Consider the following 15,094-nt stretch of genomic DNA (forward strand, 5'->3'; position numbering starts at 1 on the left):
AATGAGCCTCTGGGCTCTCTCCCATGTAAGCTGTTACGTGAGTAAACAAATTAGGAGAGTGACATCACCAGAGCTGCCCTGTCCTTATAAAAAGCTTTGAAAATATTTAGGACCTTCCTCCATTAAACCTGTAAACCTCACTCTTTTGCTGGTAACACCTCTACAGCACAGATTACCCAAGCTCTCCTGAAATGGGCTCTCTAGAGGTACAAATCAAAGTCCACTTAAAAAACAGAAGCACAAAAATTCCATTTTCACATTTGGATTTCTGGCAGAAGAACGAGACCCAATATGCCTAGTATACTATCTGTGGTCAAATAAACTCATACCTGATGGGCAGCCCAGGTGGCTCAGTGGTTTAGCGCCGCCTTCAGCCCAGGGCATGATCCTGGAGACCCGGGACTGAGTCCCACATCAGGCTCTCTGCATGGAGCCTGCTTCTCCCTCTGCCTGTGTCTCTGCCTTCCCCCCCCCTCCCTCTCTCTTTGTGCCTCTCATGAATAAATAAATAAAATCTTAAAAAAAAAAAAAAAAAGAATAAACCCATACCTGATAAAACTGAGGCAAAGACTAAGCATTACTTAGTCCAAAAAAAAAAAAGAATTACTTTCTCCCTTCCCAGGACAAACAGAGAAAGCTTCCAACTTTAACTGCTCCACTGGGGTGACCAATCTGGCCATTTAGCTCATCCCCTACACAGAGGCCTGAGAAAGGACACCTAAGAGTCTGAACATAGGGAATGGACATTTCAGACCAATTAGCACAGCTCACAGAAAGTCTGACCCAGCACAGGAAGAAGAAATAGTACCTTTGGCAAGGCGCTCCAACCGCTTTCCATGCTCAGGGGGAACAGAGTACCTGCAATCATATAAAAGCATTGGATGCTGAGCAGAGGACACTACAGGAGCCAAGGGGCTCGTTCCCATTCTCTAAACAGCTCAAAATACCAGATTTTTCATCTGCCCAACCACAAAAACTGGAAAGAAGTCTGGAGAAATGTGTTAGACTATCTGGAGAGGGGAGGGAGGAACCCACGAAGTATGAGTAAATTTATTTCTCTTTATGTTCATTCATTTACCAAGACATTTGCTGAATACTCACCACAAGCCACAATTTATGGTATGTATTCAGCATGTCTCTCCTTAATAATGTTCCAGCATTAAATTTTAAAAGGATAGGATTAGGGGACGCCTGGGAGGCTCCAGGCTCGGCGGTTGAGCACCTGCCTTTGGTTCAGGGCATGGTCCCAGGGTCCCAGGATAGAGTCCCACATCAGGCTCCTTACAGGGAGGGAGCTTGCTTCTCCCTCTTGCCTGTGTCTCTGCCCTTCCCCCCAATCTCTCATGAATACATAAAATCTTTTTTAAAAATAATAAATAAAAAGATAGCATTAAAGAGCTCCTGAGACCCTGAAAGGCCTAACTAGGATAGGATAGAGGAGGAATAGAAAACAAGGTGAAAATGGGATTTGATACTAGAAACCAGGCCCTATATATGCTGCTGACCCCATTTTTCTCTTCATCTCCATTAACAGCTACAGTGATTATCCATTAATTAATTACTCCACCCCACAGAGTAGTCAGAGAAACTGCTCTTCATCAAAAAAAGAAGCCACGTAACTACTTAAAATTTTTGCAAAACTGTAAAAACTAAATATTCTGAAGCTCCCAGTAAGTCGATTTTAACCTTTATAATTGATTCTAAAAACTATTCCACAACAACAGAAATCTCTCATTCCAAATAATTTCATTATGAAACAAAACACATGGGGAATAAAGGAAGATGTTGGTCACCCAAAGGACCTTGGTATCCATCAGGCAACCTTGCCCAGAAGTCTCTGGAGATCCCACTTCCAAAGACCTAACGAGCATGTGTAATAACCAGAAAATCTTCTCTCTCTACAGAAAAATTAAAATCCAATCTCAAGGAACTTAGGAGTAAACGGGAGGAAGGCACAAAAGCTACATTTATAGATTCTAGAAGTCTATCCATCTAAAAAAGGAAATGCGGGACGCCTGGATGGCTCAGGGGCTGAACGTCTGCCTTTGGCTGGGGTTGTGATCCCAAGGTCCCGGGATTGAGTCCCATATCTGGCTCCCCACAGGGAGCCTGCTTCTCCTTCTGCCTGTATCTCTGCCTCTCTCTCTGTTGTCTCTCACGAATAAATATATAATCTTAAAGAAAAAAAAAAAGACTAGAAACTGGAAAGCATCTGAAAAAAGAAAGGAACACCTCTGGGAAAGGAGGTGGCTGAAGACGCTGGCAAAGGAAATGAAGATGCTTGGTTCCACGACTCCTGAACCTGGCCCAAGGTGTCCCCACCAGCCTCTTCCTCACTCCTCCGTCCTTCTACGAGGCACCCAAACCACAGGGGACTTCCTCCAGTTCCTGGAGATCTCATGCTCTCTCTCAGCCGAGGCTCTCTGCACATGCTGTTCCAATCACCTGGGCACTTTCCTCAGTCTTCTCTGCCCAAAACCGGCCACCTGCCCAGCAGCTAGGCCTCACCTTAGGTCTCAGCTTCATTGTCACCTCTTCCAGGGAAGCCTTCTCCAATCCTCACACCACCTTCACATGCCCCTCCTATGCGGCCCTAGGGCACCCATCAGAACTTCTCTCACTATGGATTATTAGTTCCTCACACATTCTATCTCCTGACCGGTCTCCTGTGAGGAAACCTCATCTGTCTTAGTCACAGTAGTCTAACACAGTACTTTCACTAAAATTTGGAGACTGAGGTGGATCAGCCCAGGGAGAGAGGAGAGAATAGATCTTTGTCTCCCCAACTAGATGGAGAACATCCTGGAGAGCAGGAAGCAGATACTGAATAGCCTCCATCCATCCTCTCTTGGGTCAAGTACACACTGCTGCTCACCAAATATTTTTTCCATGAGGAAAAGATAGCTTTCTGTCATCTGAAAGAGTGACTCTAGTCTTGGAAGTCTGCCTCTAAGAAATGCCTCAGGCCTGTTCAGAAGAAGAAATCAAAAAGCAGTAGGAGAGCCCATAACAGCCTTAGTGGCTCTCAGTAACTTAGCCAACTTAGCTTTTCATACAATAGTGCTAAATGCCCTGCCCTCTAAAGCCTTGCTATTAAAAGAGGAGTTTGAGCACCAGAGCTCCAACAGCATCTTCCTGCTTAAACCCCTGGTGAAAATGTCAAATGCCAGCATCAGCCCAGGCCTACCAAAGCAGAATCTGCATTTTAACCAGATCCCAAGGTGCCGTGTAGGCACCTGAGAGCTAAGAGGCCTGCAGTGGCCCAAGAAGCCCCAGGGCCAAGGGCAGCCCGGCTTTACCAAGACTTTGGCTCTCCAAAGTGCAGGTAGTTAATGCTGTACAGGTCCATGTCTTCGGTGTGCCAGGCAAAGGAGGTCTTCCACATGCCAAAGTACAGGTACGGGGTGTTCACACCCTCAATGGTGATCCCACTCTCCTTTTCCACCAAGTCCAGGATTGTTTTCAGCCGGCCAATATTCCACTCATCAACATGCTGCAAAGGAAATCAGAGTTGAGAACAATTACAGTAAATATCAACTAAGGCTCTGCACCTACAAATCAGAAGAGGTCACAGGTGACTTGTCACCTCTAACAAAGATGTGGAATAATGTCAAAACAGCCTGGACCTGAAGACCGCAGCCGGCCTCACTCACTCTTCACATGGCCACCACTGGAATGGGCGCCATTAGACCTCTGAAGGGCAAATACCACTTGGTAAAGAAAACCAATATATGACAGGTGAATGAGGAGGAACAGCCAGCCTCCTGTTCTCAACCCCTGGAGGCAGAGCTTGATTTAAAGCTAAAGAAACTTAGGTCAAAATAGGAAAGGACTCCTAAACTACTGAATATATAACATGGGAGTTAACTATCCCAATTTGTGACTATTTGATCTCAATTTCTACTGGGCAGTGTCTTCAGTAAAAAGCCTACCATGTCACCCAACTCCTTTTCCTGAATTATAACAGTCAGCTGCTTTTGTGCCTCCCCAGTCCAGATCCTTACAGTATCTCCCTGCCATTTACATCTCTAAGTTTCACTTTCTGCCTTACTCTAAGTCTCACTTTCTGCTCTTTTCTGACTTAAAGAACTTGTCATCAACAAACTTGAAATCTATTTAAATCAATTCCTTCCTCTCAATAATTTATAAAAACATTAAATCAATCAGAGTGATAAGACCTGAAATACTCTACAGGGTTTTTAATCATCCAAAAACCATCCCAAATATTCCTTCCTTAGACGGTATCTAAGGCTGTTCTTTATGCTGAAAGCATAAGCTACACCCCAATCCAATGCAAATTGTTATAATAGCTTCTGCTAAAGAATCTTGTTTGAAGGTGCTGAAAATCTAAATCTGTTTCTCTTCTTTTTTTTTTTTTTAATGTTTCTCTTCTTAAATGTATATACCCCTTTCAGTAGATTAGTCAGTGATCTTTTTTCTGCAGGAACCACATTGCCTCTCCCCCAACATTTCATTAATGGTGATCCCACCCTTTCAAGAACTCATCGGCTACCACCCACAGACTATTCTAACAGCCCTTGCAAAGAAGGCCACATCCCCCGATTCACATGTAGAGTGAGAGAAATAAAATTCAGTCACATGCAAAAATCCCTACAATTAAGTGAGCACAAGGGCATCAGCTGGTGGTGGATCATTCTTTTGTTCAACCACTCATTCAGCAAGCAGCTTTTAGATGCCTACTAGGTGCTGGGCAGATAAAAAATGGTATTAAATTACAAAACTCGATGATGTTTCCAGCAAGTCTCACCTTTTCATAGAGAGTGCCATTCACATCTGCACCATAGATTGGGGGGTTAAACGTGAGATTTTTCCAGTATTTCCGTTCAAGCTCTTCAAACTCACTGTACCGTGGGGTACAGTACCTTTCAAAAGTAAGCAAAGTGTTAACCCACTTACCAGGACTAAATTCATTAGGCATTATCAACAGCACAAGACACAATCCCTTGTTCTAGGGAAACCAAGCTATTTCAAGGCCTTCAAAGCTCCAATCCAGAGTAACTTCCTCAACATCCCTTCCATGAGCTCTGGGCCTGAGGAAGGTCATGTACATGAAGATGTGAAGCCCTTCTTCTGTATGAGGCATAATACCCTCAACGCTTTCAAGAGCCCACTAAAATTTCATCTTGCTGGGATCAGGGGATCAGGAGTGGCCTGGCCACCCAGAGTGAAAATAAGCTTACAAACTAGTGAGAACCAAGAATACAAATCCCTATATATCCACAGACAACCAAACCCCGCCAGCATGTGAAGAGCTGGGACCCTAAAACAGCATTTACTTCCCCACACTCTGTATTGGAAATGGCTCCAAGAGGGCTCACCTGTATAGTCATTGCTACATTCGCAGCACCCTATGTAAATGGATAACTCAATAAATAATCACATCTAAAACCAAAGTATTTTAATAAAAATATAAAATATTCTCAGGCGCCTGGGTGGCTCAGTCAGTTAAGCATCTTGCCTTTGGCTCAGGTCATGATCTCAGGGTCCTGGGACTGAACCTGTATCAGACTCCCTGCTCTGCAGGGATTCTGCTACTCTTTCTGCCCCTCCCCCTGCTTGTGCTCATGTGCATACTCTAATAAATCATATGTAAAATATATTCCTAAAAATATTAGATTTTTACATATCAAATGTTTTAGTTAGGAAAAAATCTAATTTTATATATGCATTCATACACATATAGCTGTCAGTATGTCTCTATATAAAAACATTAAAAATGGGGCACCTGGGTGGCTCAGTTGATTAAGCATCTGCCTTCAACTCAGGTTATGATCTCAGGGTGTTAGAATCGAGCCCTCTGCCAGGCTCCCTACTAGGCAGGGAGTCTGCTTCTCCCTCTCCCCCTACTAGTGCTCTTTCCCTCTTTCATAAATAAATAAAATCTTTAAAAAATATATTAAAGGGCAGCCCGGGTGGCTCAGCGGTCTAACGCCGCCTTCAGCCCAGGGTGTGATCCTGGAGACCCAGGATCAAGTCCCAGGTCGGGCTCCCTGCTTGGAGGCTGCATCTCCCCCTGCCTCTCTCTGTCTCTCTCTCTCTCTCTGTGTGTCTCTCATGAATAAATAAATAAAATCTTTTAAAAATAAATAAATAAAAATTAAAAATACACTAAAAATACCTATACTCTTTAGCTTAATTATCACCTACTAAGAATTTACTCCAAAAAAATATTTTAAAAAATTCAACCACTCAAAAAAAAAAAAAAAAATTCAACCACTCAAAAAGTATTAACACAGCAATTTAAAAGAGTTATGTGTAGGGCAGCACTGGTGGCTCCGCCTTCAGCCCAGGGTGTGATCCTGGAGACCCGGGATGGAGTCCCACATCCTGTTCCTGGCATGGAGCCTGCTTCTCCCTCTGCCTGTGTCTCTGCCTCTCTCTGTCTAATAAATAAATAAAATCTTAAAAAAAAAAAGTGATATGTAAATTGAATAAATATTTGAAAATGCACATTATAATTCAAAAGGGAAAAAAACATTATGAATGGATAGAAAGGAAGCGAAGACCCAAAACAAACTGTGTGGAGACAATGGGCTGAAGGGGGAAAAAAAATCTTACTTTAAATACGGCCATACAGGGATCCCTGGGTGGCGCAGCGGTTTAGCGCCTGCCTTTGGCCCAGGGCGTGATCCTGGAGACCCGGGATCGAATCCCACATCGGGCTCCCGGTGCATGGAGCCTGCTTCTCCCTCTGCCTATGTCTCTGCCTCTCTCTCTCTGTGTGTGACTACCATAAATAAATAAAAATTTAAAAAAATAAATAAATAAATACGGCCATACAAAAAAAAAAGGGGGGGGATAAATAAATAAACAAATAAGTAAATAAATAAATAAATACGGCCATACATTTTAATGTCGACCTATTGAATAATAAAGTATAGGACTCTTAAGTTCCCTTTGAAATAGAAGTAACTCTTCCACCTCCAACTGATCTGCTTCATAAATTGTGATTTTTACCTGCTGGGTTTTCTTAAAGCTGGCTAACAATGCACATAGAAATTAAGGGGAAGAATTTACTGCATTTCAGACAAAGGGGAAAGACACAGGACTGGCTAATTGAAAAGAAGAGGTATCTTTAAAGAAAAGGCCTACCATACGTTGAGAAGAGAAACCAGACACAGGAGAGCGAGGCCTCTGGCTGAGCCCCATGTGAGCTGGAAGGCAGGCAAGCCTCCCACCGCATAGCTAGAAACCAGACATAAAGGATGGCACAGGCTTTCATCTGCAGAGCATGTCACACTTCTTGGACACGCTCTTACATAAATTTGCTCTTTAGACAGCAGGTTGGTCAGCAATGCAGATGTTTTAAGAATTAAGCTGTCAATAAAACTGGAAAACAACATTCTGAACTGTGATAAGTCAAAGGAAAAGATGGCAAAACACAGAAATAGAACAAGATCTGATGTGAGAGAGCAATGATAAAGCACATGAAGTGGTGGTGCCCCCAGAAGCGTGAAAACTGGTGAGCTAAACATCCAGCTCTGGGATCATTCACAGCAAACCCACAATCTAACACATCTGACTGGCTGAAATCAAGACGTATGTAGATCAAAAGGGCGCAGGGAAAAAAGCAAGAGAAAATAAAGGAATCCCTCATGGACACTAAAAAGTCAAGGAGTAACACGGGAAGGGAGAAAGTCCAAGAAAGGATTAAGTAGGAGCAGTCACAGCTCAATGAAAGAAACCACAAAATCACACTCTGTAAATCTGAGGTCAAATGAAAGCTAAATATGAAAAAGAACAGACAAGAAACCATGGAAAATAGCAGACCTACAGACCTACACAAAGACGTGTCTAACAGAGATAAGGATGTATGGATGAAGAGGAACGGAAGCAAAGGAAACAGCAACCAGGGGATCCCTGGATCCTGGTGGCTCAGTAGTTTAGTGCCTGCCTTTGGCCCAGGTCATGATCCTGGGGTCCCGGGATCGAGTCCCACATCAGGTTCCCTGCATGGAGCCTGCTTCTCCCCTCTGCCTGTGTCTCTGCCTCTCCTTCTGTGTGTCTCTCGGGAATAAATAAATAAACCCTTTAAAAAAAAAAAAAGAAAAAGAAAACAGCAACCAGCTTGGCAGTTTGATCACACTTTTTTTTTTCTTTTTTAAGATTTTACTTATTTATTTGAGAGACAGAGCAGTGAGAGAGAGAGAGTACATGAGTGGGGTGAGGGGCAGAGGGAGAAGCAAACTCACCACTGAGCAGGGAGCCCAATGTGGGGCTTGATCCCAGGACTCTGGGATCATGATCCAAGTCTAAGGCAAACGCTTCACTGACTAAGCCACCCAGGTGCCCAGTCATATTTTAAGTCAAAATAGAAGGGGACAGTGCTAGTAGTGAGTAGTTTGAGCATGAAAAGACAGGAGGACCCAGAAGGAAGAGAAAAACCACTAAGGCAACGTTTCGATAAGCTGGTGTTATCAACACAGCTGGCCAAAACTCTTTTTGAACCAACTCCTAACTTTCTCCTTTACAACTCTACAATTTACCAGGGTCAGAGAATGATTCTGCCTCTGATGGAAGAACAATGGGATTACTTTAGGGAAGACTTATGGATGCGTTTAGACTGTGACACAGTACTGGGAGTAGTAAGGATGCTTCCATAAAAAGAGCAGAAAGGGAGACAGAGCTAGGGCTGAGGAAAGCATCCTTCAGTGGCTCGGCAGCGACCTTAGGAGACAGCTATAAAGATCAGACGTTAGCTCCTAGGTGCTACTACAGGCGGGAAGGGACGGGTTTTCACTCACTTATCACTATTGGCTATCTTGCGGAACTCTCGAACAGTCATGGCTTTCTTCTGGATGTTGTACTGAGTGAAGAGGCCAGACTGCCCTGTCACTAGCTGCTGGATGGGGGCAGGAATGACCAGATCATCAATATCATCATAGGACGCTCGAGGTTTCCACTCCTTTGGAGGAACGACCTGTAGGGAACACAAGAAACAAAGAGATCAGAAACCTAGCAGGCCAGGTCCCAGCCCAGGTTGGGGATAGGCAGCTATTCAACCGAAAGGTCAATTTTACTATAAAGTGACTCTGATTTAACCAAGTATACCCAAACATAGCAAGTCACGCTGTTGTGCTAACCCTGATCCAATTCAGCCACCAATTGGCTGCCTCATTACAATGATCAAAATAAGTAATACTCATTCTAAGCTCAGTATCTTATCTGGACATCAAGACAAGAGCTGAGGGTTGATTCTCATAATCTAACAGAAGGTGCACATAAAGAACCAACTTGCTAACAGAGTGCTAGATGAGACTGAAATGGGAACAAGGTGTATGGTATAAGCCTCAGTGACAGGTACAAACACTAAAGCACACATCTCTGCCATGAGAATGGAAGCAGCACAGCAGCTGGCCCTGGGACACTGGCTCTTTACTTTGCTTAGGCTCTTTATTTCTCTTTAAAGACTCCGAGCAGCTCCCACCCTACCTAAAAGATGCTTGCTTCAGATGTTAACGAAAGGAATTAACTTACAAATAGGACAGTATACACTCAACACCCAGCCTGGCTTTTTGTGAAACTCAGTTCTTTCATCCACCTTTTAGGAAAAATTCCTGCTGACCTAAGGAACAACCCCACCCACCCTCACCTTGGCCAGCCCAGCCCGATGAGCTCCTTGGGATTCAATGTAGGCCATGTATCGACTGAAGTTCCGGAACTCCTCCATGGTTGGGTAAAACGTCATTATCCGAGCACTGGGATTCAGAGTTTCAGATTCAGAAGCCATCTTCCTTCTTTTTTGAGGTCACTTTGGTCAGACAGGAATCTGAAGAAATACATGAAGAGCATAAACTGTAGGGACACCTGGGTGGCTCAGTGGTTGAGTGTCTGCTTTCAGCTCAGAGTGTGATCCTGGATTCCCAGGGCTGAGTCCTGTATTGGGCTCCTTGCATGGAGCCTGCTTCTCCCTCTCCCTCTCTCGGTGTCTCTTGTGAATAAATAAATAAAAATTTTTTTTTAAGAGCATAAACTGTAATTTGAATTAAATGCTGGGTATATCAGGGCAGATGGGTAATTGAGTGATGGATATTAAGGAGGCAGGGCACTTGTTGTAATGAGCACAGGGTGTTATAAACAAGTGATGAAATCACTAAATTCACACCTGAAACTAATATTTCACTGTCTATTAACTGAATGGAATTTTTAAAAACTTGATAAAAAAAAAACGCTTGGAATGTCAATGCTGAAACAACAAAGGATGTAGAAATCCTGAAGTTTTAAGACCTCACACCTTGAATCTGCCTCTAGATAGGTTACTTAAGTAAACAAAAACAGAGTGAGAATCCAATGTATCAAAATTGTAAGTATTCAAATCTCATTTAAATGGAGACACTATTTCAGCTAAAATCTGTTACTAGATTGTTGTACTTAACAATACTAAAGCTGCCCTGCCCTCTTTTATCTTTTCCAATTGCTCCCTTATCCACCTTTGATAACTGCTTCAGGATGTATTAAACAATGTATTAGATTAAAAAAAAAAAAACAAACTATGGGCTCCCTTTCAGGGCACAACCTAAAACAAGATTCTAGATTACTAAGGCAAGTTAACTTGGCCATAAGATTATAAAGTTTTAAGAGTTAAAAAAGCACTCTGATATTTGTATTTAAAACCCCTAAAATGAGATTGTTCTCTAAACCAAAACATCATTTCAGCAATACATAAGGTCAAGCTGGAGACTAGTTCAACTACACAGTACCCAGAATTCAAAGGACAAAATTTAAATGGGCAATAAACTGGCAATACAGGGTACACTTCAAACTGACCGGAAAAGGTGAAACACTGTGCTCCTAGATGAGGCCTTCGAACTAAGTGGGTGCATCCCCATTGCCTGATTAACACGATAGATGATTTCAAATGAGTAAGAACCAGGCACAAGATCTAAAAGAAGCCACTTGAGGAACAAACATTTCCCTCGACTCCTCCAGTCTGGGCCCCAAAGCCATGGCAGTTCAGCTCCCAGGGTTCCCTTGAGAGCTGGAGAGCTCAGAAGGAAACTACAGCACCTCCAACCTGCCAGCAACCTACTAACACACTGGGAAGCCAGGATGACACAAAACTGTCTAAGCCCCATTACCCACATCTCTCAAGCTTCCATTTCACCAAAAAATAAAGTGTTCTTGGCCAGGAGCTTTTCAGGCGCCTCCCCAAAACTTTACAGAACAGCTAGACTGTTAACCCCATTTTACATAGCAGGACTTTCCCCCCACAGTCCCCACAGTCCTGCAACTCATCCCCACTGCTTCTTCCATTACTCTGTGCTGCCTACTGTATAATTTCCACCTAGAAGCAGCCCTTTGCAAGGGGAGATCCAAGTGTGGAGGAACCTCAAGTTCGATCAATTTTAAAGGCTGTCTTTTTCAGAATTACAAAATCTTGCTTCAGCCTAATTTGATGAAAACATCCTAATCGTGTGAACACAGTGCTAGGCCTGGAACGGGGCTTCATCTGCCTCTGGACTTAGTCATCTTTGTAGCCTGGAACCTAGAACAATGCACGGCTCGGCGCAGACACTCCGTAACTGTTGAATAACTGATCCCCTCGCCCCCACTTCGCTCGCTCATTGCCTTTCTCCGACCCTAGGATTCCCTTCCCCCCACCTCTCCCCTGGGGGAAGCTCCGGTGCCCCGACTCTTTCATGTCCCCCATTCAGCAACAAAGCCTGGTGTGGTTCAAGAGCACCGGCTCCGGAACCCAAACAACTCTGGATTCAGATCCGGTCTCTGCCATTCGTTGGCTGTGTGACCTTGGCTGTGTGAGCTGCCCGAGTCTCAGTTTCCCCACCTGTAAAATGGGGATCCCGACCTCCTCGCCCAGCAGGGCTGCTCCGATGAACTCAGATGATGCAAGCGAAACGCTGAGCACTAGGCCCGGCACTTAAGAACTCAATAAAGGTCGCCGCTGCTAACACCCGCCTCTAACTGCCGCCCCGCCCCTCGAAGCTGACCCCACGGAACCCCCCCAGGGCAGCCCCCCGCTCCCGGGGGCCCCCCCACCTCACCGCGTCGAGGGCCAGCCCCTCCCGGCCCCGCCGCCTAGGCGAGTGAGGCCCGGCCGCAGGAAGAAGAAAATAAGGCCCAGGACACCCGCCTCCCTTCCCGACGCGCATTGGCCACAGGAGATTAGAAAGGACCAATCTCGGGATGCATTTCGGAGCCGCGGTCCGCATTGGGCAAGGAGCACGCCTATCACTCGGCGCTGACGGCAAGCCCCCCGCCCCTCCCCCACCGGAGCTCACGGTCACAGGGACGGCTGCAACGCACGCAGAGCACTCGGAAGCCGTACGGTCCTTACCCGCCAGCCCTCCGCCCCTGCAGGGCCCGGGCCTGGCTCCCGCGGTCGCCGGCGGCCGCGCGCTCCGCTCCTCCAGCCGGCGGAGGACGGAGCTCCGCCTCCCCCGGAAAGTCGGCCCCTGCGCAGCCGCGCGGCCCTGACCAATGGGAGCCCGCTGGCGCTCGGCAAGCAGCCAATGGGAGCGCGCCTATGATCTGCTCCGCCAATGAGCGCCGGGTCGGGCTGTTGCCAGGAGGAAAAGCCGCGCCGCCCGGCTCTGCGGCCACTGAGCATCTTGGCTGAGCCGCGGGGCGGGCCAATCACAGGCGGCCATCCCCCCTCCCCACCCCCCATCCCCCCCACCCCCGCTCCCCGGGGTGGAAAGAGGCGAGTGCCTGGAAGTGGGACGCTCGGCGAGGGTCGGGGCCGCGGGATGCGCGTGGGATGTGACTAGCGAAGAGTCTAGGGGCCTCCCCAAGGTGGGGCCTCCCCAAGGTGGCAGTGCGCTGGGAGCCCTTGGGGGCCGCTTCCGAGATCTGATAGGGTGACCAACTTGGCCCTTTTTGCCCGAGACTGCCTTGGCTTTTCTTTTTTTCTTTTTCTTTTTCTTTTTCTTTTTTTTTTTAAGATTTATTTATTCATGAGAGACACAGAGAGAGAGGCAGAGGCACATGCAGAGGGAGAAGCAGGCTCCATGCAGGGAGCCCGACGTGGGACTCGATCCCGGGACCCCAGGATCACGCGCCCTGGGCCAGAGGCAGGTGCTCAACCACTGAACCACCCGGGGATCCCTGCCTTGGCTTTCAAAACTGGAAGGCCCGTGTCATGGGAAACCTCCCACTCGCCGGCAGAACCAGACATTTCCTGAAGGGGAGACAGCTCTGAAGGGGGAATGTCCTTAGGGTCATTAAGAGAAGAGTTGTTCAATGAGCGGGGATTTGGGGGTCATTAGGAGCAGCTCTTGGGGCGTGGGAGAAGGTCCTGGGAGTCATTACACGTACTTCTGGAAAGTTGAGGGAGTGTCTAGAAGTCATTAGGAACTTCCTAAGGGGCACTGAGGCGCCCTAAGGAGCCCCCAGATTATCGCGGATGGTGGGCCAGGAAGCCTACCGAACGCTCTGATAGGCCCAATAGAAAAGTAGAATAATCACAACCAGAATTATAAAAAAGTGGCCACAATTACCCATAGGTGAGCTATGATGCAGTGTCCTGTAAAGAGCTATGGAGTCAGATCTGCGTTCAAAATCCACCCCTCCTCTGAGCCTGGGTTTTCCCATCAGTAAAATGGAAAAGATAATACCTGCCTTGCGGGACTGTTGCAAAAAGGAAGGGTAATAAATGTTGGCCAAAAGGATGGTATTACCTAGAGTGGCGGAGGTAGAACAATCATGAGGCTGGGCACGTGCACCCAAAAAAACCCAAACCAAACCAAAAAAAAACAACAAAGCAGAGTTATATTGGGGGAAATTTTTTAAAAAGGAATGATCATTGATAGTTGTGTGGGCAATCAATAGTCTTTCACAACAAAGTTGTTCTCTCCAGACCTAGTAAGGAATTAGCTACTAGATTATACTGGGTAGCTCACAAAATTGTTAAGAGCCTGAAGAATCTAACCTGGAAGGTTCTTAATGAGGAAAACAACCCCAAATCATGCCAAAGAATTCATCGGCAGGTCTCCTTGCTGCTGCCACGAAATAAGATGCTGCAGAGGGCCTTCCCAGCTCCCCTGACCTGGGCATGGATACAGTTGCTAGTGCTGCTGTCACTGCCAACTACTTTGTGAATGTGATCTTGCTACATTTCCCAATGTTGCCAAAGAGGAGTTTCCAAGAGTCACTGCTACTTTGTATCACCAGTTTCTTGTTGGTGTGTGCATATGGTAGTTGAAGCCTGGCTCTCTGGAAGTCCTCCCATTTCCCTGACCAGTTTATCTCAGTCAACTTTTTAAGCTCATCTTTACTGTCCCACCTCTTAATGTTGATATTTACAGCAAAACTAATCATGGCAAAAGAAGCCAAAAGTGGGGTTACCTTTGAGTGGGGGACAGGGAATGATGGGGGAGTAGCATAAAGAATGCTTCCAAAAGGAAAGAAAGTTTCTGGGGCGTTAAGGTGTTAGTAATATCAGGGGAATTTTTTGGGTTTGAGGTGGGGGGTTTTAAATTTGGGGGGGGAGGGGGCAGCCCAGGTGGCTCAGCTGTTTAGCTCCACCTTCAGCCCAGGGCCTGATCCTAGAGACTCAGGATGGAGTCCCGTGTCAGGCTCCCTGTATGGAGACTGCTTCTCCCTCTGCCTGTGTCTCTGCCTCTTTCTCTCTCTCTGTGTGTCTCTCATGAATAAATAAATAAAATATTTTTTTAAAAAGTAAAATAAAGAGGGAGGGAGGGAGGGGAAAAAGAAAAAAGAAAAAAAAAAAAAAGTAAAATAAAGGGATCCCTGGGTGGCGCCGCGGTTTAGCGCCTGCCTTTGGCCCAGGGCGTGATCCTGGAGACCCGGGATCGAGTCCCACATTGGGCTCCCTGCATGGAGCCTGCTTCTCCCTCTGCCTGTGTCTCTGCCTCTCTCTCTCTCTCTCTCTCTGTGTGTGTGTGACTATCATGAATAAATAAATAAAATCTTTAAAAAAAAAAAAAAAGTAAAAAAAAGTAAAATAAAAATAAAAAATAATTTTTTTGGTTTTGGTTTTGTTTTAGTAGCATTCTAAAGCAGTTTCTTGATCTGGATGGTGGTTATTACACTGGTATGTTCATATTTTAAATTTTCTTTGAGCTGTACACTTATAAGTTGTCCATAACATTTA

The 15,094-nt window shown here is 45.7% G+C and overlaps 1 protein-coding gene across 8 annotated transcripts in view; it reads right to left on the minus strand.

Moving 5' to 3' along the window:
• KDM4A (lysine demethylase 4A) overlaps positions 1 to 12,440 on the minus strand; it is a 48,691-nt gene extending 36,251 nt beyond the window's left edge. For 4 of the 8 annotated variants that reach the window (XR_007402267.1, XM_025420415.3, XM_025420421.2 and 1 more), the window contains exons 1-6: positions 12,317 to 12,440; positions 9,614 to 9,790; positions 8,766 to 8,941; positions 4,769 to 4,883; positions 3,300 to 3,493; positions 809 to 858 (exon numbers count right to left, since the gene is read on the minus strand). Coding sequence is in view for 7 of the 8 variants with exons in the window: in XM_025420415.3 (XP_025276200.1) it covers positions 809 to 858; positions 3,300 to 3,493; positions 4,769 to 4,883; positions 8,766 to 8,941; positions 9,614 to 9,751 (673 nt within the window). In the remaining variant the exon portion in view is untranslated. Of the gene's footprint in view, positions 1 to 808; positions 859 to 3,299; positions 3,494 to 4,768; positions 4,884 to 8,765; positions 8,942 to 9,613; positions 9,791 to 11,806; positions 12,162 to 12,260; positions 12,280 to 12,316 lie in introns of those variants that run through there. The other 4 variants (XM_049094087.1, XM_025420418.3, XM_025420416.3 and 1 more) reach the window with 4 other exon arrangements.
• Between the last annotated feature and the right edge of the window lie 2,654 nt (positions 12,441 to 15,094).

This window comes from Canis lupus, chromosome 15, assembly GCF_003254725.2.
Source record: "Canis lupus dingo isolate Sandy chromosome 15, ASM325472v2, whole genome shotgun sequence".
NCBI classification, from domain to species: Eukaryota; Metazoa; Chordata; class Mammalia; order Carnivora; family Canidae; genus Canis; species Canis lupus.